This window comes from Armigeres subalbatus, chromosome 1, assembly GCF_024139115.2.
Source record: "Armigeres subalbatus isolate Guangzhou_Male chromosome 1, GZ_Asu_2, whole genome shotgun sequence".
Taxonomy (NCBI): Eukaryota; Metazoa; Arthropoda; class Insecta; order Diptera; family Culicidae; genus Armigeres; species Armigeres subalbatus.
The window spans coordinates 64,543,440-64,565,800 of record NC_085139.1 but is presented as its reverse complement, the minus strand read 5'-3'; the positions used below and the strand labels follow the sequence as shown (position 1 = coordinate 64,565,800).

The window sequence follows — 22,361 nt, the reverse complement described above, 5'->3', positions numbered from 1 at the left end:
TCGAGTTGATATTCTTATGTGGAACATACCAACAACCAAAACAATCGCAACTGTCTTTCAAACTTTGTCACGTTGCCATTGGTTACCTCGTTGGCTACTGCATAGCAAAGTCGACGAAAGTAAAGGTATTCAATAAAACGTCAAACTTGGGTACCGAGGGACCAAATGCAGTACCACAAGTGACCCCTCAAAAGAGCTCAACAGTGACGTCTTAATTAGTCTTTGCTCCTATTGTCACTGCAGCAATGAAACCGTTGAAAATGTCTCAGTAGGCGTGAAACAGATCTATAGGGCACTGCACGGAAACATCTCTTTCTCTTTCGTTCCTCATAGATTTTGACGTTTACTGGCCTTGTTGTTTTCTAATTTCTTTGCAGTGAGAAAGAGACAAAGCAGTCCGTGCAATGCCCTATTGAGAGAAAAGATGTGTTAAATGTTCCTATGGGTTAACAAATGCTCCTATAAGTTATTTGCATTTTTTAACTAAATTGAAAATTAACGACCAATAAGTTGTATTGGGATGTAAAACTGGTTTTTCAAATCATCCTAGAAGTTACTCTAACAGAAAGGTTAATTTGTTGTGGTCATATCGCTTTTTGAAAGCTCGTGGGAATTGTCAGGCCACTGAATTGAAAGCTGGCGAAAAGAGTTTAATTAACTAATACTTAATTTATAATGTATTCTAGGTTCGAAGCAAATCAAAAAATCTTTTAAAAATCAGAATTGTGCCTCACATTCTATTTACGGCGAGCGCAACACTTATGGTTTTCTGAACCTATCAAGGATTTTGGGAATCCTACGAGATTTCTAGATTTTTGTAACAGGGCTGAGCGTCGATGAACAACATTTGAAATATTTAAGTCGTCCATTGATATCTGGTAGACCAACAATATACATCAGTTGAATCGAGCGAAAATGGTAAACTTCCTGTGTTATGAGTGTTAAAATATAAAAGTTAAAAAAAAAGTTAGCCCCGCCTAGGATTTTTCATTAGTTACGCCAATCTAGGGATGAACACGGGGACCTGATGGTGCTACGTCTTCAAGCAGACGACGGGAAACCCATCCCCTCGGCCCCCTTTCTGATTAAAAAGTCCGTTCTAGGCGGCGGTAACATTGACTCGGCCTCTCCGGAAGGTGGAGGTAGGACATACGCTCTCAAAGTCAGAAAATGGATAAGCTGAATGATGGAACGGCAGTCGAAGTCATCCCCCATCCGGTGCATAACCGAATTAAATGCATCGTCTACTACAGGGACGTCATCAATAACGTTTCTGATGAATTGCGCGCGGAGCTGGACGACCAAGGAGTGGACGAAGTACACCGCATTACTAAAAAAGTCGGCGACAAAAGGGTGAACATCCTCTCGTCCTTACCACCCGTGGGATCTCAAGACCGGAGCACATCTTTTATGGTTTCTTGAGGTGCCCAACCAGACCCTACTACCCTTATCCGATGCAGTGTTTTGGTTGTTTGTCTTCCGGCCACACCAAAGCTCGCTGCAAGGCCCAAAGCTTCATCTGTGGTACCCACTTGATCAACGAGAAACGGAAGGGTGGCCTCCAAAAAATTCTGCGGTTGATGCAATAGTAATAAGCATGGCTTTTAGAGTCGATCATGCTTTAGCAAGATAGCTGAAAACGATATCCAGAGGATCAAAGTCGACTACGGTTGCACCTACCCGTAGGTGCAACCGTAACCAAGGGTCTTACCACATAACATATAGGCATCTTTGTCGTGGAATGTGGTCCTTCCATGATTTTGGAACGCTAGCGAACCTAGCGGTGGAAGTCAAGCTTTACTAAACAACGCGCATTAGACAGAGCGTATCGCCTTGGATATACGGGAGTGCCATTCGTCGATTGTTGATACACAAAGAGCCTACTTTGAAATTTTCAGTTTGTTCTATGATGTCTAATGTCTATCTGTTTTGTGGTCTTACGCAGAAGCCGCCCAAAGAAATCTCATCTCAGCAAACCTGTTAACGCAGCCAGCGCCAGCGGCTGACGACGTTTCTGCCCTTTTAATTGAGATGCAAGCAATGCGAAAAGAGCTAGAATCTCTCCGCCTCGAACTACAGACACGCAGGATTGGAAATTATAAAGGCAACGAGACAGTAGAGCTGCTTCCCCCAGGTGCGACGTTTCCCATCAGATTGCTTCGATACCTACTCCCACTCAAACGTTTGAGCAATAAATCAGCTTTTCTTCATCTGATGCGGCTTTCGACAGCACTTCTCCTACCATCATCTCCGCTCCCCAGACTTCGCAAAACGACAACGCCAATACGTCCAAAATCTCCCCAAGTTAGGATGTACTTTATTCACCACAACCGAATGCTTCGAACCAAGACCTAGTAACAACGACTAAAACCACTCCCTCCAACAACGGAGTTGGTTTCAGGGTTTTCAATACCCCTAAACGAAGCCTTACTAACACATCCCCTGATTCCAAAGACCCCAAAAAGACCCCAAAAAACAACAAAAATGGTGGCGGACCTCCCGCCAAACACCCTACATGCTACAGCCTCCAACGAGCCAACAACAACCCACAATACTGCAACATCTTAGCCGCTGCCTGTTCCGGACCGTCGTGGCACCTTAGGACCGGCAGCTATAAACCACTTGGAACCTTTGGATCGACTACGGCATCTGAGGACAATATCGGACGAAGAAAACAATCACGGTGTCTTGGGTAGTCGGGGCGCCGGTAAGCCGCACGTTATGACCCCACAAAGACACAATTCTGGGGGGTGCCCCTTGGAATTCGACAACATTTTTTTCTCCCCGTAGTAATCTGGGCCAGTCTACTGGGGAAACCCCCCCCCCCCCCGCCCGTGGATAGACGCCTGCAAGCAAATTGTCAAACCAAACGTACCAAGCCGCTGCTACTCCAGAGAACTCCGAGAGAGTCAAGCGTTTCTCGTTAGGCATACTCGGGACGCGTAGTTTTTCCCCGACGGACGACGTGGGAGTCAAGTCTAGCAACGTGTCAACAATACAGCTCAACCATCCGTCATTTAGAACGTCCGACGCTGTGACACCCCGAAAACTTCCTTCCGGGTGGTAAATCCCACCCCTTTAGACCGCTCTCCGGCATCCCGGAGACGCACCAACCCAACCAGTCCCAACAGACACAGCGTCCTAGACTTCCCAGGCACTCCAACCTGGGTTGTAAGTCCTACATCTTCCAGCATCTTCATTAAGCTCCTTCTTCCGGCCCTGACTCCGGATCCAGGGAACACCTACATTTGAGATCACAAGAATCCCCCCGTCGAACACCACTCCGGGTACATCCGAGGGGGACACAATACAACTCGACCGGTACGTCGAACAAATCGCCCCTACCTTACACGGGATCGTATCAAGGTAGCCAGCTTGTTTCTTTCTCAACCCCTACACTTTCGCTGGAGGTAAATTTCTGTCTCAAGTGGAACATCACGGCAGCCCACCATGGATAATTGGTCTACAGGAGGTCAATCGTGTCGTACTCGACTCCATGGATCGCTCCCTCGGAGGAAAGTACAAGTGGACAATGCCGCTGACTGGGAGACATACAGCCTCCACCTCCGACGCACATTAGAACGAGACACGTCCACAACCCTTCTCGGCATCACCCGAACCGTCCTGGATGCCGCCGTTGTCTGCATCCTGCAAACTACCACCCGGCCAGGACGAAAGGCACTACGCTGGTGATCAGATGAAACGCGTCGGGTGGTTGAAGCGAGAAGAATTATTATTTGTCTCTATTAACGAGATTTTCGGCCTTAGGACGGCTCATCTCGAGCGAGAAGAAAGGCACTCCAAGCGCTACGATCATCCTGATAATGTAAATGCCCTGCAGGTCTACAAACAGAAGCACTATAAATGCTGGTCAGTAATATTTGAAGCCAAGAGGAAACAGTGGGAGAATTTCCTTGATTCGGTCAATCTGGCTCAATCCGCCGCTGAACTCTGGGGGAAAGTCAACGCGCTTGGTGGCAAGCAAAGATCTTCCCACATCCACCTTGATACCCCTGGTAGTACCACTACCGATCCCACTGAGGTAGCCAACACACTTGGGGAGTACTTTGCTGGGCTAGCGTCGGTGAACGGTTACTCCACCGAGTTTCAGCGGACAATCACTGGGTGCATTTCGTTCCCAAGATCCTTTCAGGTTCCCCCAGATGCAGAAAACTCTGGATTCAATCTACCATTTTCTGCTGCCGAGCTGTCTCTCGCCCTTTCCAACAGTAATGGAATGTCTTCCGGTCCCGACGAGATTCCTAAGAACAACATCTCCTCCCGGGATGTCACAAAGGACCAGCCCCTTTCGCTGACCTCTTGTGTGTCCAAAGTCGTCGAGAGGATCCAAGGTATCCTAGCAAATATGCTCCCGAATACGGTCTTTACCTGGATCCCGGGACACTGCGGAGTGCCTGGCAGCACCACGGCCGATCACCGTGCCGAAATCGGTTATCAAGGTCGGCGATATGTGTCAATAGTCCCTGTGGGAGACGTAAAAACCTAGATAAGAAAGACAGTGCGAGTCATCTGGGAAATATCATGGCGAGCTTCCACCGCTGGACAGCTGCGAAGAATCAAGGGTACCACGTCGGTTTGGATGGACCTGAGCAATCCAAAGGACCTGCAAAACATATCTCGACTCCGAACAGGACACACACGGATCTCACACAACTTTGAGGGAGCCCCTTACGAACTACCGTGTTTGTCTTAATTCCAGGTCCTATGCGATACCCTTAGGTATGCGATAGCACTTTTTTTTTCCTGACTAAACGAAACTAAACGAAATTAGAAATGCTATTGTTGGTTCGGAACGAAACGAAACGAAATTCAAATTTACTTCCGAGACTTCGAAACGAAACGAAATCCAGGTCCATTTGATTCGAAATTTTACGAAACGAAACGAAATTTTTTTTTCGCGTAATTTTTATTAAATAGTTTTTTTTGCATTGTATACATAATGCAAAAAACTAATATAAAAAAAACCGCGGAGAAATTAATTTTGTTTAATATTTTGAGAGTCAAATAAGGTCGATACAAATATATAAAAAGAATTTTGCTCAACCTCCTCGATTTTTTTGCCCTAAAAAAAATTTTGAGGCGACAACAAAAAAAAAATCGAGAAATTATTAGGATTTTCAAAACATTCTCTAACAAATACGAAGAGTTTTTTTATTGCTATTATTATTATTTTTCATTGGGAATTTTGAATGAAACTGAATCACTACTGATTTCATTCTACATAATTGATACCCAAATGCCATAGGGAGAATCTAGCTTATTTTTACAAAACGAAATGGGTAAGTAACACATAAGTTTTGGATCTGTTCACCATTTTCAAAAGTATGCCCTTCACCATAAACAACGTTCAAATATTCATCGCTTAAGGGGGAATGAATGTTGGCAACACACCACTACATACAGGGTGTTCAATAAGTTCGAATACACTTTCAAAAAATGTTTAAAAATTGTAATTAAATTATTTCTTTTCCCGGTTACATTTCATTGAAAGTAATGTTTATAAGGAACGTTTGTAACATTTCTTCTGGAATGACCTTATTTTGTACTTCTTCACGAGCTTCAAACGTTTCTGAAATCCATCGCAAGCGGCACGCTCGGTCTGCATGGGCATATCGTTCCAGATTTTGAGAATTACGTCTTGAACTGGTCCAAGTATTCGTACAGCTTTAACATAATAAAGGACCAAACAAGAAAGTTAAGAGGGTTTAAATCCGGGAAGCTGGGAGGTCGCAAAGTTTTGTCCAAAAAGTCGATGAAATTGTCCCCATATAAGGCTTAAATCGCATTTTCCGTGTATAAAGGGTTATCGTCCTATTTGAACATTTAGGGCTGATCTCCGTCTTATCACCACTGGGAGTATCAATCTTCTCCAAAATCTCAGTTTTATAGTACACCGCAATGATTTTGACCTTCAAAAAATGCTGTTTACAATGCCCCAATCCATTTTCACCGCGCGTAATAAACAAACAAAAAGTGACAGAATGTCAACACCACACACATCCTTTAGCGTATATATACCGCTAACGCTGACACCAATACTTATACAGAATATGTACATTGGGCTTACAAACACAATGATCAAACATTTGTATTCGAACTTATTGAACACCCTGTAGATCCGAATTTTTTGAATGAGTGTTTGTGATATTGCCCGGTATTGCCCGGCACTAATATGAATTGAATTGATGGGTTACAGCTCTTGGATGAACCTACGCCGAATGGAGTATCCGTCTCTACTGGACTCGATCCTGGACCAATCACTTCCAGTCGCCCTGAACATTGAGCGCCCTCAGGTCCTCTTCAATTCCAGAAAGCCACCGTGTACGCGGCCTTTCACGAAGCCTGCGGCCTCTTCCGGATTCTCTACTAAATATTATCTTCGCTTGACGTTCTTCCGGCATACGAACAATGTGACCAGCCCGCCGTAGTCTGCCGTGTTGAATAAGCTTAATAATATCCAGCCCTTTATGTATACACCTGGTACAACTCGTGATTCATGTGACGCCGTCAGATACCATCTCCTGTTTACCACCGAGTATTGTCCGCCCTCCTGGTGAGCAGACGCTCAAGGCGTACCTTCTCACTCTAGCTGATGTCAGAAGGACAACAGTGCCCAGGCTGCACTACCAGCTAAGTACACAACCCTTAGCTGGCGTTTTTTTTATCATCAGATGACCCGTCGAAGCGTGAGATAGGAACTTGTAGGGACCAGAGCTCTAATACAATCACAATTTTCCGAAGTACGGAAAGAGACAGACGTCACACCGCCGGTGTGAATCATTCAGAAAGCTGTTTTCTTTGCCCAACTTTCCTTGAGCCTTAATATTTCCAACAGACCTCAGTAAAAAATGAAAAAAAAAAAGATTTTTTTACTGCAATCAATAGATTTCGTATTGATTGGATCTGTTTACCATTTTGAAAAGTTTTACAGATTCAAAGTGCCACCCCATCCATTTCAATTAATCTCTTGAATAAAGTCTCCAGGCAATTTGTCGACCAAATTCATGAAGATTGATTGAATCTGTAAATAAATCTGCAAAGGTCTTTTTAACAGATCTAAGCAGTATGAAAGCTGTTGATTGCAATACAAAACTCGACTTTTTCTAAATTTTACTAAGCTCTGTTGGAAATATTAGGCGAGTAATTTTTACGTTGTTTATTTTTATTGTGGCATTTTTCATCCATCACTTTTTGCCATGAAGTTAGCCTTGGAAGATAAACGAAAATCGCGACTGCTAGAGGAAAACCTTTCTTCGTTTCATCACTTCACCTCTCACTCACTTTCTGGGAGAACGGTGCCTCGTACAATCCTACCGACCGACGACATGATTGCACACGCAAATAAAAGCGTTCCTGAATTTTCCGGAGATGAGCCAGCCTCGGGCTGAAAGTCTCCTAAATAAAGGAAAAAAAAAAAAAAAAAGCGTTCCTGAATTTGTGAACCAACAAAAATACACCGTGATTTAATTCGTGGATTAGGGATATTTTATTATAAACATAATTTCAGAGAGGATTTGTGGGCAAGGAACCCTAAAAATATCATTCCAATCATTGCTTTGTGAAATCATGAAGCTTGAGGTATCGCACGACCTATTTTGAATCAATTTAGAAAATGGACATTCCGTGGTTCCCTGGATTGTGACCGATGTGGCCGGATTGAATCCGAACGGGCCAGGAACCCTAAAAATATCATTTCCATCATTGCTTTGTGAATTCATAAAGTTTGAGATGTCGCACAACCTGTTTTGACTTAAATTTATAAATGGCCTCTTAATCCGGGGAAAACTGACCCCAACGGAATCTGGAATAATTCTGGAACCGTATAGGCACTACACACCGTGTTATTTTTCCTAGATTTTGACTCTTTCTAGCATTGTAACCTCGTAATTTTGGACCGGCGTATTTTGGTTTTCAGTTGTTTGATGTGGGGCCTCTCCTTAGCCGTGCGGTAAGACGCGCGGCTACAAAGCAAGACCATGCTGAGGGTGGCTGGGTTCGATTCCCGGTGCCGGTTTAGGCAATTTTCGGATTGGAGATTGTCTCGACTTCCCTGGGCATAAAAGTATCACCGTGTTAGCCTCATGATATACTAATGCATATGCATAAATGGCTTATAAATTCCGCAGGTAATAACTGTGGAAGTGCTTAATGAAAGCTAAGCTGCGAAGCGGCTCTGTCCCAGTGTGGGGATGTTATGCCAATAAGAAGAAGAAGAAGAAGTTGTTTGATGTAACTGTAAATGTATTAGCATGTAGATTGCGAGTCGGTGATACTTTTGCAAAATCGTATTCGTTTTAGAAAAAAAAATAAGCATTCAATGATAAAAATTATGACGATTTGATGATTATTCGTGCTTCCCGTGTCACCTTAAAAAAATCCACTAACATGCGATAGGAGCGCACAAGTCAGGAGTGTTTTGTTTACACATCTAAAAAAATGCAATTTCTGCAGCGATATTTTAGACATTTTCCGCATGGGTGGAGTTACTAAATATTACTGTTTGCGTCTCTATAGGCTTTCCGTTCCCTACCAAGTGAAACTTGGGTATTATGGTGTATAAGGTGCTTAAGGTCACTCCTTACGGAATCCAAGTTTCAAAGTGTTCGCGTTTTCGGGGGCACACCACTCGATACGAAAGTAACGCACAACTGTCATTTTTATTATTTCACGCACGCAGCAAAGCTAAATCAACAAAAATAACGGTTGTGCTCCGCCTCCGTATCGAAACTTCGATTCCGTGAGGAGTGTCCTTAAACTGTGAACGGCGGAAAAAGGAACATCCTCACCAATTTTCTGCTGACTCATTCCGACAGTTTCAAGGTCTCAAAAACAGGCTGCTAATGAAAAAAATAAACTCATAAATTACACTGCACTATATTTAAATTTATAAAAATGTTGGGGGCAGAGCACTAGTACAACTGAACAATTATCAAAAAAAAACGCCAAAAATATGCTGTCAAAAAATTAAACGCTACCGACCACGCGATCCTCTCCATGGAATTATTGAAATTGGGAGTTTCTAGAGAAAAAGTTCAAAGAAGGTTTTTCATTTAAATTACTAAACAAATTCAAAACAATGTCAACAAGTTTTAAGCTTGTTCATCATATAGTAAAGCATGCAGGCATATGGAGACGCATGGTTCATTGTTTCATCAACTACTTGGGACGCCGGCGGCAACTTTTTTTTTTACTTTTATCGTTTCGTACGGAGTGATTTTAACACCAATATCCATTTGAATACTCTCAGCTGAAAGCTTTTGTCCAAATACTAACTTGTATGGTCGAAGATCATTTTTATTTTTATTGTGTGAGAAGCAAATTAAGGAAGAAACGCCGAAAATGCTGAGCATCAGTGCATGAGAAGCTTGTAGCTCCAACACAAGTGTGAAGCGTAAACCAAACTCCACAAAACAAATCCTGAAAACACCTTAATTGCAAATTAAATATGATCCGTCAGAAAAGTATTTCTCCTACTGTTGCAAAGCAACAGAAATAAGACAGATTTCCGATTTTCCGAACGCCGTTTTATTCGTGTCCACGACGTTAAAAAATTCCTGTGATAGTTATAAGTATTTAGTATTACATAGTAGCTTCATCTTAAGTGTGTGGTTCATATATGGAACGATCGTGTAAATATGTTTATCAATAATTATACAAGAAATAATTACTCACGTTTAGTTTCTGTTTTCGTGTACGTTTCCTCAGTGTCCTTTAGATCGGGAGATATGGGCTCTGAGATATAGATTTAGGTTAGGTTTAGTTATTTTTACAAATCACCATATTTTACCTTAATTCAACTCAGTTAAGCCTTAGTTTAAGTATTGATAAGAGCTACAGTTAACTGTCTCGTTAGCAGCGGTAGCAGCTGTTTAATTAGAGTATAATTTTAGTTTCAAACCCAATCCATATTAGCTACAATAGGAATACCGATATGAACTATTCTTCAATTTTAGCTTTTACAAGTTCATAAAGAATTTTTAATATTACGAATTGTAGTTCATCGGTTTTAATTCACTTTTACCTTTTTAAATTATCAATTCTTATTGCTTTTATCCTAATTTTAAGTAGTTATTTGCATGAATTTAATTAATTACAAAATTGCCTCGTACCACATGAGTCTTTAGTTTTGTTTTCTTTTGTAAATTTCTATCATTTTGCTCTACCAGTATTCGACCAATAAAGGTCTGTCAACACGAACAAGATAGCTGAGTGGGATATATAGAGGTAGGTACTTTTAGAGTTATGATGGTGGTACGTTGCAGCTGATGTCGCAACATTCCCCCCCAGTACGTCGCGACCACTAGTCCGACTTACTCTCGGTCGAACCAACATCTAAAACTGCCAACTTAACAGCCGGCCTATCGAGAATTCCACTGGTCGTTTGTACCGATGCTCGACGGACCTGTCCGTCTTTAGATGTAGTAACTCCAATGATTCGTCCCTTCGGCCACGTGTTTCTGGGTAGATTGTGATCAACCACGACTACAACGTCTCCTTTTGCCAAGGGTTTTGTAGGCCGGAACCACTTCGTTCTTCTGGTCAACGTTGGAAGATACTCGGCTACCCAACGTCGCCAAATTTTTTTATTAATGAGGTTTTCGGCCCTTGACCGGTTCACCTCATGCGCCAAAATTCGTTGGCATACACCTGGGACATCTTCCACGAACGTGTCACTACCGCAGCACTGTCGTTAAACGCGATCGGGGGCTTGGAACCGTTCGATGATCCGATGAGGATATGGTTCGGAGTGAGTGGCGAGGCTTCTTCATGTTCAAGCGGAAGTTCGGTTAACGGTCTTGCATTGATGATTGCTTCAATTTCGGTTAGCATGTTCCGAAGCAGTTCATCGGTAGGCGTACGTTTAGGCTTGATGTTGCTTAGGGTTTTCTTAACTGACTGGATAAGCCTTTCCCAGCATCCTCCGAAGTGTGGCGCAGCGGGCGGATTGAAAGACCACTTTGTTTGGGCGCTTACGAAACTCTCGATTAGCTTGTTCTGGTCAATATTATGTATAGCTTCCTTAAGTTCACGACTGGCACCTACGAAATTGGTCCCGCAATCGCTTATTATCTCCAATGGCATACCTCTTCGCGCGATAAAGTTTCTGATGGCAATTATGCAGGAGTCTGCCGTCAGTGAGTGGGCAATCTCTATGTGGATTGCTCTGACGGTCATACAGGTAATCAGGACACCCCAACGTTTTTCTACCCGGCGGCCTACAGTAATCGATTCCGATGAAGGAGAATGGTCTAGTAAACGCTTTCAAACGTATCGATGGCAGTTCTCCCATCATTGGCGGTTGAGGTTGTGCATTCCTGATCCTACAGAGTTGGCAACGGCTACGGACGCGTTTGTAGATGGTACGGAGACATGGCACATAGTACTTCTGCCGCACTTCGTTCAGAGCAGTTTGGTGATTTAGATGACAGAACTTTACGTGCATGTCAGATAAAATCAAGTCGGTGACGTGATGGAATTTTGGAAGCAAGATCGGGTGCTTGGCATCGTCTTCCGCGAATTCGCAAGCATCTATGCGTCCCTTCATGCGTATTATCTCCTCGTTATCCAAACTTGGGCTAAGCTTGTACAGAGCGCTGTGCTTGGGCAGGCTTCGCGTGCTGTTCCATGGTTCTCGATCTGCTTCTCGGAGAATCTTTATTTCTTCTGAAAATACTTCAGCTTGGACGGTTTTGAATATGTAGATTTCTGCTTGCGCCAGCTCTTCTTGTTCTAGCGGACCAGTGATGAGCGATTTCCTCAAAAGCAGCCGACGAATATTCATTGGAAACCTTCTGACGAAAGCTACATGTCGCACTAACCGATTCCATCGCGAAAATTTGTTTACGTCGATTATAGGTTGCTGGCATGTATGATGCAAAGAGTGAGGACGTAATTCTAGGGGTGTTGACCCAGGATCAGACCTAATGATAGGCCACTTATCCTTCGTCTCCCAAAGAAATGAAGGGCCTCGGAACCAACGTCCGTTAGAAGAAAGATTCGGCAGTCGTTGCCACTTTGTTGCGTCATCGGCCACGTTGATTTTTGTTGATAGCCAGTTCCATTCATAAGCTTCGGAAAGCTCCAGTATCTCCCCGATTCTGCATCCTACGAATTGGCTATATCTGCGGTGGTCTGAATTCAGCCAGCATATAACATCCCGCGAGTCGGACCAGAGGAACCTTTGCGAGGGCTTCAATTTATGTGAATCCACTATACTACGTGCGAGGCGTACTCCTATCACCGCAGCCTGTAGTTCGAGACGGGGAATTGAGACAAACCGTAACGGTGCAACTCGAGTCTTCGAACCGATTAGTGCACACTCGATGCTACCTGCTTCCTCGAAACGCATGTAGGCCACAGCTGCGTACCCGTTTTCGGACGCATCAACGAAAACATGGAGTTGGATGTTATTCGACTCTGCTGCTGTTGTGTAGTTCCGGTAGCATCTAGGTATTCGAACGGACTCGATTCTTGGAAGGACCGTCAGCCATAACTGCCATTTATTCCATTCCTTGTATCCTATAGGCTCATCCCACGATACACCAGAGCGCCAAATTTCTTGGAGCAAAATCTTCAAGAACATTAGAAAATTTGCGATTAGTCCTAATGGGTCATAGATCCTCATTAATGTGCTCAAAACTTGTCTCTTCGTTGGCACGGCTCGACCTGATAAAAGATCGGAGTCATGTCGAAGTGAGACTTTGAAAGTCAGCATGTCCGTTGCGGTACACCACCACATTCCCAGTACCTTGTCCGATGCATGCTCAGCTGTAGTGTTTAAACTTCTCTCATTTCTGACTTCCGATCCCAACCTTGTCAACACATTCTGCGAGTTTGATAGCCAATTGTGAATTTGGAATCCTGCTTGACCATGAATGTATTCCACTTCCTTCGCTAACTTTTCTGCTTCGATTTCCGTCTCGACGCTGGTGAGCATGTCGTCCACGTAATGCTCATGAACTATCGCTTCAACCGCTCTTGGGAACTCATTTTCGAAACGTTGCGCATTGCGGTTCTTCACAAACTGAGCACTACTTGGTGAACAGCTTGCCCCAAATATCATGACCGTCATGACATAGACGTCCGGGTCCCGGTTCTGATCACATCTTCTCCACAGGAACTTTAGAGATTGTTGATCATTTTCGTTCATCAATACTTGGTGGAACATTTCGACAATATCACCGGCCACGGCAATCCGAAATTCTCTAAACTTTTGCAGTACTTCCACTATAGATACCAGAAGATCCGGACCCGTCAAAAGCACGGAGTTCAGCGACACACCGTTAACTTTAGCGGCTGCATCCCAAACTATGCGGAGCTTGCCGGGTTTATTAGGATTTCGCACAGGAAATATGGGAAGGTACCATGATCGAGGGTGTCTGGATTGAATCTCAGCAGGAGACAGTCGTTTGATGTATCCCTTCTGCTCGTAGTCACAGAGCTTCTCATCGAACGCTTTCGCTAGATCAGGATCCTTTGATAACCTTTTCTCCAGACATATTAATCTTTTCATGGCCATTTGTTCATTGTTTGGCAAGCGCACGTCCTCGTACTTCCACAGCAATCCTGTTTCGTAGCGGTTCCCTTTCAGTTTGGTTTGTGATTCCAGGATATGAATCGCCCGATCGTCTTCCTTCGATAGCAGCTTTTTATCTAGGTTAAGTACCCCTATGCTTTCCAGGGAGAAATAGTCTTTTACGGACTTGTGCAGCTCCGCGTCACTATGCTCCCTACAACAGCAGATGTGAAAACTATGATATGCCGTATAACTCTTGTTTGACGTTCCCGCTGTTGTTGAACACGGACCGTAAACTATCCATCCGAGCCGCGTCCGACTTGCCACTGGTTCACCTTCTCGCCCTTCACGACTGTTTAACGCGTGGCCCAGCCGACAATTGTCGATCCCAATAAGTATTCTTGGAGAAATGTTTCTGTAAGACTCAATAGGCAGCCCGCATAGGTACTTATACTCCGATGTTAGCTTATCCATATTCATTGTCTGACGTGGCAATGCAAGACTACGAACAGTGTGCACCTCCGGAATCCGATACCGCTTAGTTTTTCCTCCAGCTGCTGAAATCTCAAGTGCTAGCTCTACTGAATCTTTTTCTTCGCGATTTTGCTCTGCTGTCCAGTTTAGGCAGAGAGGGTGTGGCTTTCCATCCAATTTCAGCTCCTTCAAAAGACTATGCTCCATGAATGTAGTTGATGAGCCATCGTCTAAAAATGCGTATGTCTTGACGGAAACGCCATACCCATGAATGATGACAGGAACATATCGGAAGAGGATTGTTCCCGACTGGCCTACATGCGTGTTGCAGTTCTGTGTGGAAACTTCACTAGTTTGAGTTGTTTTCGGTGGAACTGTATCCTGGTATCGTGCATCATCATGAAGCAGCTCGTGATGCATGTAGGAACATCCATGTTTGCCACACGGATTCTTCACATCACAAGCACCAAAATGTTTTTTCAGGCACTTGCGACATAACTTAAATTGCTTAAGCATTGACCATCGCGTACTAATGTCGAGATGCTGGAACTTCTTACAAGCCGCTGCACTAGTACAGCTTCCTTGGCAGATTTCACATCCCTTGTTGACTTTCTTTTGAACTGGTTTCACTGGCGTGACTTCAGATTCAAAATGCACATTCAAATCTTCTCTCCGGTTACGTCTCTCCGGCTTCATGGTGCTAATCGGTGCGCTAGAAGGTATGGTGACTACACATGCTGCCTCTACCAGCTTTTCCAACCAAGCTCCGAAGTCTGAGAGTTTCACAGATCGTAACGTTTGACGATGCAGAGCCCAATTGAGTTTAATCGTCGATGGCAACCGATCCACGATCCACCGATCCTTGGAGCAGCGCCACGTTGCACAGTTGCTCTTCCAGGCCGCTGGCCTCGATAGTCGCGCACATGTTTTGAACAGCTATTCCGAAGTCGATGAGCGTTGATAGCTTCTCAGTCCTCGGCGATGGCATACTTCGAATACGACACACCAAAGAATGTATTATTACCTCCGGCCGCCCAAAAAGAGTACGCAATGTTTGGATTACTCCTGCTAGTCCTGCCGGATATAGAAGTCGGCTTCGAACAGCTTCCAAAGCTTTTCCTTTTAAACTGCGTTGTAAGCGAAGTAAGTTCTCTTCTTCGCTGTATCCACACATTCGAGTGGTGTTCTCGAAGGTGGCAATAAAAAGTGGCCACTCCTCTGGCGCACCCGCGAATACAGGAAGTTCCTTTGGTACTGCTTGTCGTGCAGCCAGTTGACTTCTGCTCAGATCTTGATACGAGTACGCAAACGTAATTGGGTCCTCCGTTGGTGAGAACTCTTGCGCTCCGGGGTTTAAACCCCGGACTCCGCCATCAGGTCTTGTAAGATCACCGCTGCCCATCTGTAGAAGCTTCAGCCGCTCTTCAAGATGTTTCATCTCAAGCGCCTGCTTCTCAGCCAATAGCGATAGCTGCAACTCTACACTTAACCTTGCTTTCTCCAACGTTGGCTGACGATTTCCGGCTGCGCCACCGATCCCGTTAATGGTTGTCGAGTTTGCATTTGGGGTTGTGTTCGATTCTGGTAATCGAGATGACAACTGCTGTTCCATTGCTTTCATCTGATGTTCAAACCGTTCTTGCTGCTGTTTCAAAGCTCTTTCTTGTTCCTGGTCCCGAATTTGCAGCAAACGCTCATATGACGACTTCTGCTCATTCATCATCTCCTGCATATCCTTCATTCGTTGGTGCAATACCTGGAGTTCTCCGGAACGCTTTGGGATTGTGCCCAGTGATAGGGTGTTTGGGTTTGTTGGCACTGTCGACGTTGACGAGCTAGCTGTATTTTGAGCCACACGTTTTGCTTCGCAATCCTTGCAGCTCCAGTCCACATTTTCTATGCTCTGATCCACGCCCACGCACTCAAAATGATACCATTCACCACACGTATCACAACATACCATCCTACTATTTTCCGAAGAGCCACACACTTTGCATTTATCACTCAACATTCCTGATGAATTGCGTCGCCCTTGATCAGAAGCCTCACCCGATTCCTTCTCACGGTTTGACCGTGGCATACCACCAATTGACAGCCCTGCCCGATCGCGTAAACGAAATTAAAATGTTGCAAAGCAACAGAAATAAGACAGATTTCCGATTTTCCGAACGCCGTTTTATTCGTGTCCACGACGTTAAAAAATTCCTGTGATAGTTATAAGTATTTAGTATTACATAGTAGCTTCATCTTAAGTGTGTGGTTCATATATGGAACGATCGTGTAAATATGTTTATCAATAATTATACAAGAAATAATTACTCACGTTTAGTTTCTGTTTTCGTGTACGTTTCCTCAGTGTCCTTTAGATCGGGAGATATGGGCTCTGAGATATAGATTTAGGTTAGGTTTAGTTATTTTTACAAATCACCATATTTTACCTTAATTCAACTCAGTTAAGCCTTAGTTTAAGTATTGATAAGAGCTACAGTTAACTGTCTCGTTAGCAGCGGTAGCAGCTGTTTAATTAGAGTATAATTTTAGTTTCAAACCCAATCCATATTAGCTACAATAGGAATACCGATATGAACTATTCTTCAATTTTAGCTTTTACAAGTTCATAAAGAATTTTTAATATTACGAATTGTAGTTCATCGGTTTTAATTCACTTTTACCTTTTTAAATTATCAATTCTTATTGCTTTTATCCTAATTTTAAGTAGTTATTTGCATGAATTTAATTAATTACAAAATTGCCTCGTACCACATGAGTCTTTAGTTTTGTTTTCTTTTGTAAATTTCTATCATTTTGCTCTACCAGTATTCGACCAATAAAGGTCTGTCAACACGAACAAGATAGCTGAGTGGGATATATAGAGGTAGGTACTGTTAGAGTTATGATGGTGGTACGTTGTAGCTGATGTCGCAACACCTACTGTACCGTCTTCGATCTGAGAACACTGCACTGGTGACAATGATCGCCACAACACTATTTCCCGAATGTTTCTGTCCCGGATAGCACACCTTAGAGTTTTATTTTTGTCTCGATTCGCAATCACGCGGAAGGTGAGCTTGTTCAACACAAGATACATATTTTTGCAATGGCAGGCAGAGAAAAGCTTTCTATTAATAACTGTGGATATATTGAACACTAAGTTGGAAAGAAAACCAAGTTCCAGTAGGAAGGACGAGCCATTGAAGAAGAAAACGAAGTTGATCCTAAATATTGAAGACCGCTCACTGACCTTGATAACGACCACTCCTAATACCGTACCATTTTCTGTAAGGTTCTGCAAATGTAAGGACACAAACATCTATATCTAACAGCTAAAGCGTGAGAACGTTAGCAACGTCTAAAATACTTAGTAATCATTTATTTATTGAACCTTTTTGCCTGTATGCAGAGGATTGTTAACGAAGAATACTCGTCTCTATTCCGTTATTTCATGCAGTGAAATTTGAAGGCAATATTATATAAAGTCAAAGCATTAGCCTGTTTCGTTGCTCATACTCAGCCTTTTTTAGAGACATAAAGTTTTCGAAGCATTATCATAATTGCAATCGCCTCCCCGTTGATATTGGCAGTTAAACCTTCACTTATTGGCAGTACGACTGTTCAAAACTGGATGTTTAGATGGAAATTGAAGCTGCCATCGAGCTGCTGTTCCAACCCGCTCCCTTGAGCCGCACTCGAACTTGGTCAAAAGTTCAGTAATTGAATTCCTTGTACTATACTCGAACCATTCGAAAGACCATCGCCAAATATGATGCCATCACACCCGGAGCAGCCAATTTTGAACCACTTTCGAGCTGAATGTGACTGACATAACCGAAATGGATTTCCATTGTTATGGGGTGTTGTGCGGCCCGGACTCCCGGCGGCGTTGTTCAGCACTGGCAAAACTTTATTATTTGCATAGAGACCAATTCGGCCAAAGTTTTGCCGCACATTTTGACACTTGACATATTTTGCACCCGGTGGAAGAATGTCCCAGTGATGAGTTGGGCCAACTTTTCCTAATCCGGGACCGGTTTCCTAGTGTTTGGTTCTTATTTTCCGTGAGATACTTCTCATAATAATGTTCGGCGACTTCTCACAAATATTTAATATCGGTTTAATACAGACATCACGGCAGCTCAACACAGATGGTGTTTTGTGCTTCAGGAGTCTATAAATGTTTGGATATACCTATCACTTTGACTATAGCAATAACTCGAATTCTCCATTATCTGATTCATACAATACATCTGTAGATATACTTTATTTTTTCGTTTTTTTTTAATAACAAAGCTTTAGATTTGTTTACCCATAAAGTTTTAGATTTATGGAACACAAAACACCAGAGGCTTCGAACTGATGCGATGTTTTTGTTATCAACAACGACGATCTTTCGTATTTTTGTTGTTCATTGAGGTCAGAATCGAATCAAATGTGTGCTGATTCTAATAATATTGATATGTCATTATGCAATTCTGATTTTTTTTTGCGTTAACAAGACTTATTTTCATTCTTGTTTTTTTATTGACTACTAGCAGGCTCGACGAATTTCGTTTCGCCTGAAATTGATTTATTATTTATTTATTTTGCAATTTTCTAATGGATACAGTAGGTACTGTATCAAATACTTTTCATTCTTGTCATTCAGCAGCAGCAACAACATTAAAGCATCATTATCATTCGTTTGCTATCCAACCGAAAGCCAATTATTTTCACCAAGAAATAATTTACCTAACAGTTCGTATCTTTGTGAATTATTACCTCATTTCAGCCTCATCAGCATGCCGATGTCACTTCCTGGAATAAGCCGTGTTGGCAGCCCCATCCCCAAAGCAGCGAATAATGGTGATACCTTCCCAAAAGCTCACCGAGCTCTGTTTTCCCAATCGTGAATACACAGATTAATGCTATTGTGGTTGCCATGGACCATGCCAGGGAGTTCCGTTTGCCTTGGGAAGCATGAATTCGATCGGATTTATGCTAATGGCGACAGCAGGGATGATGTCAAAGCGCTAAATTTATAACAGATAGGCGCTGGATAACCGTGGAGTTTGTCGCCCTGTGGGAGCAGTTCTAGTTAGTAATGTTGAACGCTACCAACCGCCAGCGATAAAGATGGATCCCAATGCGGTGAAGTGATTGTGATTTGGGAGTTGGGATGTGAGATTTGAAATTTGTGACACACTTCTGAACGCAACGTTTCCCGCGGAAAGAGTGAACTTACAGAGCGTAAAGGTGAATTCATTCGGCGCCTGTGTGCGTGGCAGTAGCGATAGTGGTAGCGGTACCACTGTCTCGTCTGCTGGTGGTTCCTCCCAGCACGGGGCGAATCCTGCTGCTGCCTACGCTGACCCGTCATCACCTTCGTCCAACCGAGCACAGCCACCGTCGTCATCGTCGTCGTCCTCGTCGACCACCTTCCCGTACGTTGCTGTCAACATGGACGATGTGCCGCCACCGCCCCGCAAGAGCTCCCTCAGCATCGACCGGGCGGCGTTCCTGCTGCTGCGGGTCAAGAAGGCCTTCAAAAAGAAACGCCAACAGCGGAAGGATAAACTGTGAGTATACTTTCGAGATACAATTATTTGCGTGGTTGGTTTCGGATTACTAGCAGGGTCCGTCCCGCATCTAGCACAGCTTTTGCATACAGCCGAAGAATGGTCAGTAACAGCTGGGTATTCGACTTATAGCTGTTTGAGATTGCTTTCAGATCATCGGAACTCGTGCTGGTCGGAATCAGCACAAGACGTTCGGAGCCAAGGACTTGCTACTACTTAGCAATAATCCAAGCTTTGATGGAGAACTTCCAAAAGTTTTATTTACCTTTTTTGCACATCAAACTGTATCGAATGGCTCATAGAATAGGAAAGCTAGAAATAGAATGGCTCTTGGAATAATAGCAGAGAAACTTCAATACCGTTCAGGCTTTCAAGTAATTATTAGATACCATTGTTTACGTACCCTAAGGATGTATATGAAAAAAGTCTGTTTTACTCAGAAAGTTTGTTAATTGATGGTGCTACAGCGTTGAAAAGCTAGCTATGAATAAACAAGGGGTGAATTTTGGGGTGACTCAATTTTGACGTTTTCTGTGAACAAGCAATCACTGGCGGAGCTAAGCAGGGCATGATCAGGGATTACAGATATCGCTCTCAATAGATAACGAACAACGATAAAAAAAGGCAAAACCCTCTTCGAACCATAACAAGCCATGAAAACAAACTATCGCACTTGTATACAAGTTGAAAAAAAAAAACTGATTCGGATAGGCAGCTCCCACCGAGGAGGTTTGGTAAAACGCTTTGTTCTCGCTCATTTCATGTTGGGGATTTTTTTTTTTATCTTTATTAAGGAGGCTTTCAGCCCTTGGCTGGCTCACCTCCGGAATATGTTGGGGATCTTTTTTTTTGCGCATCTGTGTAAAACAAGTTGAAATGCATCATCAGAACCGGTGCCCCCCGCAATTGAGGCTTATTAAAAGAAAATTATCATGGTTTGTAGCCCCCCGAATCAGTTCATTATCGTAACGCACAACTGTCATTTTTGATATTGCAGCTTTGCTTTGCTCAGCTTTGCATTCGTGAAATAATAAAAAAAATGTCGATTGTGCGTTGCTTTCGTATTGAGTGGAATGCCCTTGAAAAGGTGAGTGAAATTAGTTTTGGATTCCGGGAGGCTTGTCCTCAAAGGAATCCCTAAAGAATTTTCTAATACAATTTCTAAAATAATTTCGGGAGAAATCTCAATTTGTTAAGGAAAAAATTTGTTAAAGAATTCTCGGAGAATACTGTGAGGGTGAGATATATTAGGAATTGGACAATCCACTTTTAGAGTGCATTGATGACAGATATGCAAATATCGTATAACGGTTTGGTGGCCAACACTAACTAGTAAATAGACGAATCCAAGTAAAAATAAGAAGAAGACACACGACGGTGTTAACTTTGACAGATCCTACAGCTCAGCATAGGGAGATCATTTTAAAATGCTTATAATAAATTCTAGACAAAATGTAATTAAAATCTGATTGATGTACGGTACGGAAAAAGTTCCGAATTACTTATCTGGAAGCTTATCTCAATTTTTTGATTTTTTTCCAAAAACGTATCTATCATACAGTTCGGAACTTTTTCCGTATCATACATCAATCAGATTTTAATTACATTTTGTCTAGAATTTATTATAAGCATTTTAAAATGATCTCACTATGCTGAGCTGTAGGATCTGTCAAAGTTAACACCGTCGTGTGTCTTCTTCTTATTTTTACTTGGATTCGTCTATAGCAGGCCATGACTTTGCCTCTTCCCTCTTGGGACAACGAACGGAGTCGCACGCGCAACAAGACAGCACATTCCGTGTCCGTGATAGCTCGTTCGGCAGAACTAGGCCGCACATTTGGCGATCCTGGCAGGTTGTTCCTGATTGGAAATAATTGTTCTGTAAGTATCCTGTGGGCGTAATTGGGACATTTTTTCATCGGTTTAGACTTGTGATGTCGAAGACGCTCTGGAAGAGCGTCGAATTGATAAATTTGCTCATCGGTTTCGACTTGTAGTGTCGAAGACGCTCTGGAAGACCGTCGGATAGAATGATTTGCACATCGGTTTCGACTTGTGATGTCGAAGACGCTCTGGAAGACTGTTTGATAAATTTGCTCATCGGTTTCGACTTGTAGTGTCGAAGCGAGTTAAAATGTCGAAAGAATTCTGGAGGAGCGCCGAAACAAATGATTCGTTTTCTCATCGGTTTCCACTTGTAATGTCGAAGGTGCCAGATTGAATGATTTGTTGTTTTTATCGGTTTCCCATCGGCTCTCTGCTTGTGTTGTCGAAGGTGCTCTGGAAGAGTATCGGATTGTTGCAGCTTTTGATGGTGAATGTTGTGTGAAAGAGGGGCGGATTGTTCGCGTTAAAGCAACGTTACTGCGGATCAGCAGAACACAACTATTCAAATTTGAATTTCGAAGGTGTTGTATGAGAGTACCGGACTTATTAGCTTGAGCTTGAAGGGCATAGTATTGTTGGAGTGCCACCGATATTGTTTTGATTTTTCCATTGGAAGGCCATTAAATTGTATTGGATATGGACTGCCGGATCGAATTCTATTGGTTTTGAATTGCAATGCTGGAAATATTTGCAAAAAAAAAATTTAGAAGGAATACAGCAGGAGGATCATGAGCCTGAAATAGTTGACATTTTCAGAATGTTAAAAAAGGTTGGATTAATTTGCTTAGTAAATATGCATTTGCATATTTGTATGTGGACTTTGAATTGAAATATTGAGCTTGGATTGTTTTTGGTATTGGTTTTCAATGAAACATTTGATTTTTGATAATGGGTGAGGTAGCATGATTATT

At 42.9% G+C, this 22,361-nt stretch overlaps 2 protein-coding genes and 1 long non-coding RNA gene across 4 annotated transcripts in view; 1 reads left to right on the top strand and 2 right to left on the bottom strand.

The window, feature by feature from the left end:
• LOC134226463 (ankyrin repeat and fibronectin type-III domain-containing protein 1) overlaps positions 1 to 22,361 on the top strand; it is a 668,421-nt gene that overhangs the window by 47,588 nt on the left and 598,472 nt on the right. For both annotated transcript variants that reach the window (XM_062707258.1, XM_062707283.1), the window contains exon 2: positions 18,777 to 19,563. In XM_062707258.1, the coding sequence (XP_062563242.1) occupies positions 19,445 to 19,563 (119 nt within the window). In that variant the 5' untranslated portion in view covers positions 18,777 to 19,444. The remainder of the gene's footprint in view (positions 1 to 18,776; positions 19,564 to 22,361) is intronic.
• Positions 10,636 to 14,707, bottom strand: LOC134206213 (uncharacterized). Its single transcript, XM_062681902.1, has 2 exons — positions 11,290 to 14,707; positions 10,636 to 11,237 (listed from the first exon to the last, which is right to left on the bottom strand). Exons 1-2 carry the CDS (start codon positions 14,705 to 14,707, stop codon positions 10,636 to 10,638), a joined length of 4,020 nt encoding a protein of 1,339 aa, XP_062537886.1.
• Positions 16,333 to 16,798, bottom strand: LOC134208335 (uncharacterized). The gene is made up of 3 exons (XR_009978637.1): positions 16,684 to 16,798; positions 16,450 to 16,527; positions 16,333 to 16,394 (listed from the first exon to the last, which is right to left on the bottom strand). It is a non-coding gene; the product is annotated as an uncharacterized LOC134208335 (long non-coding RNA).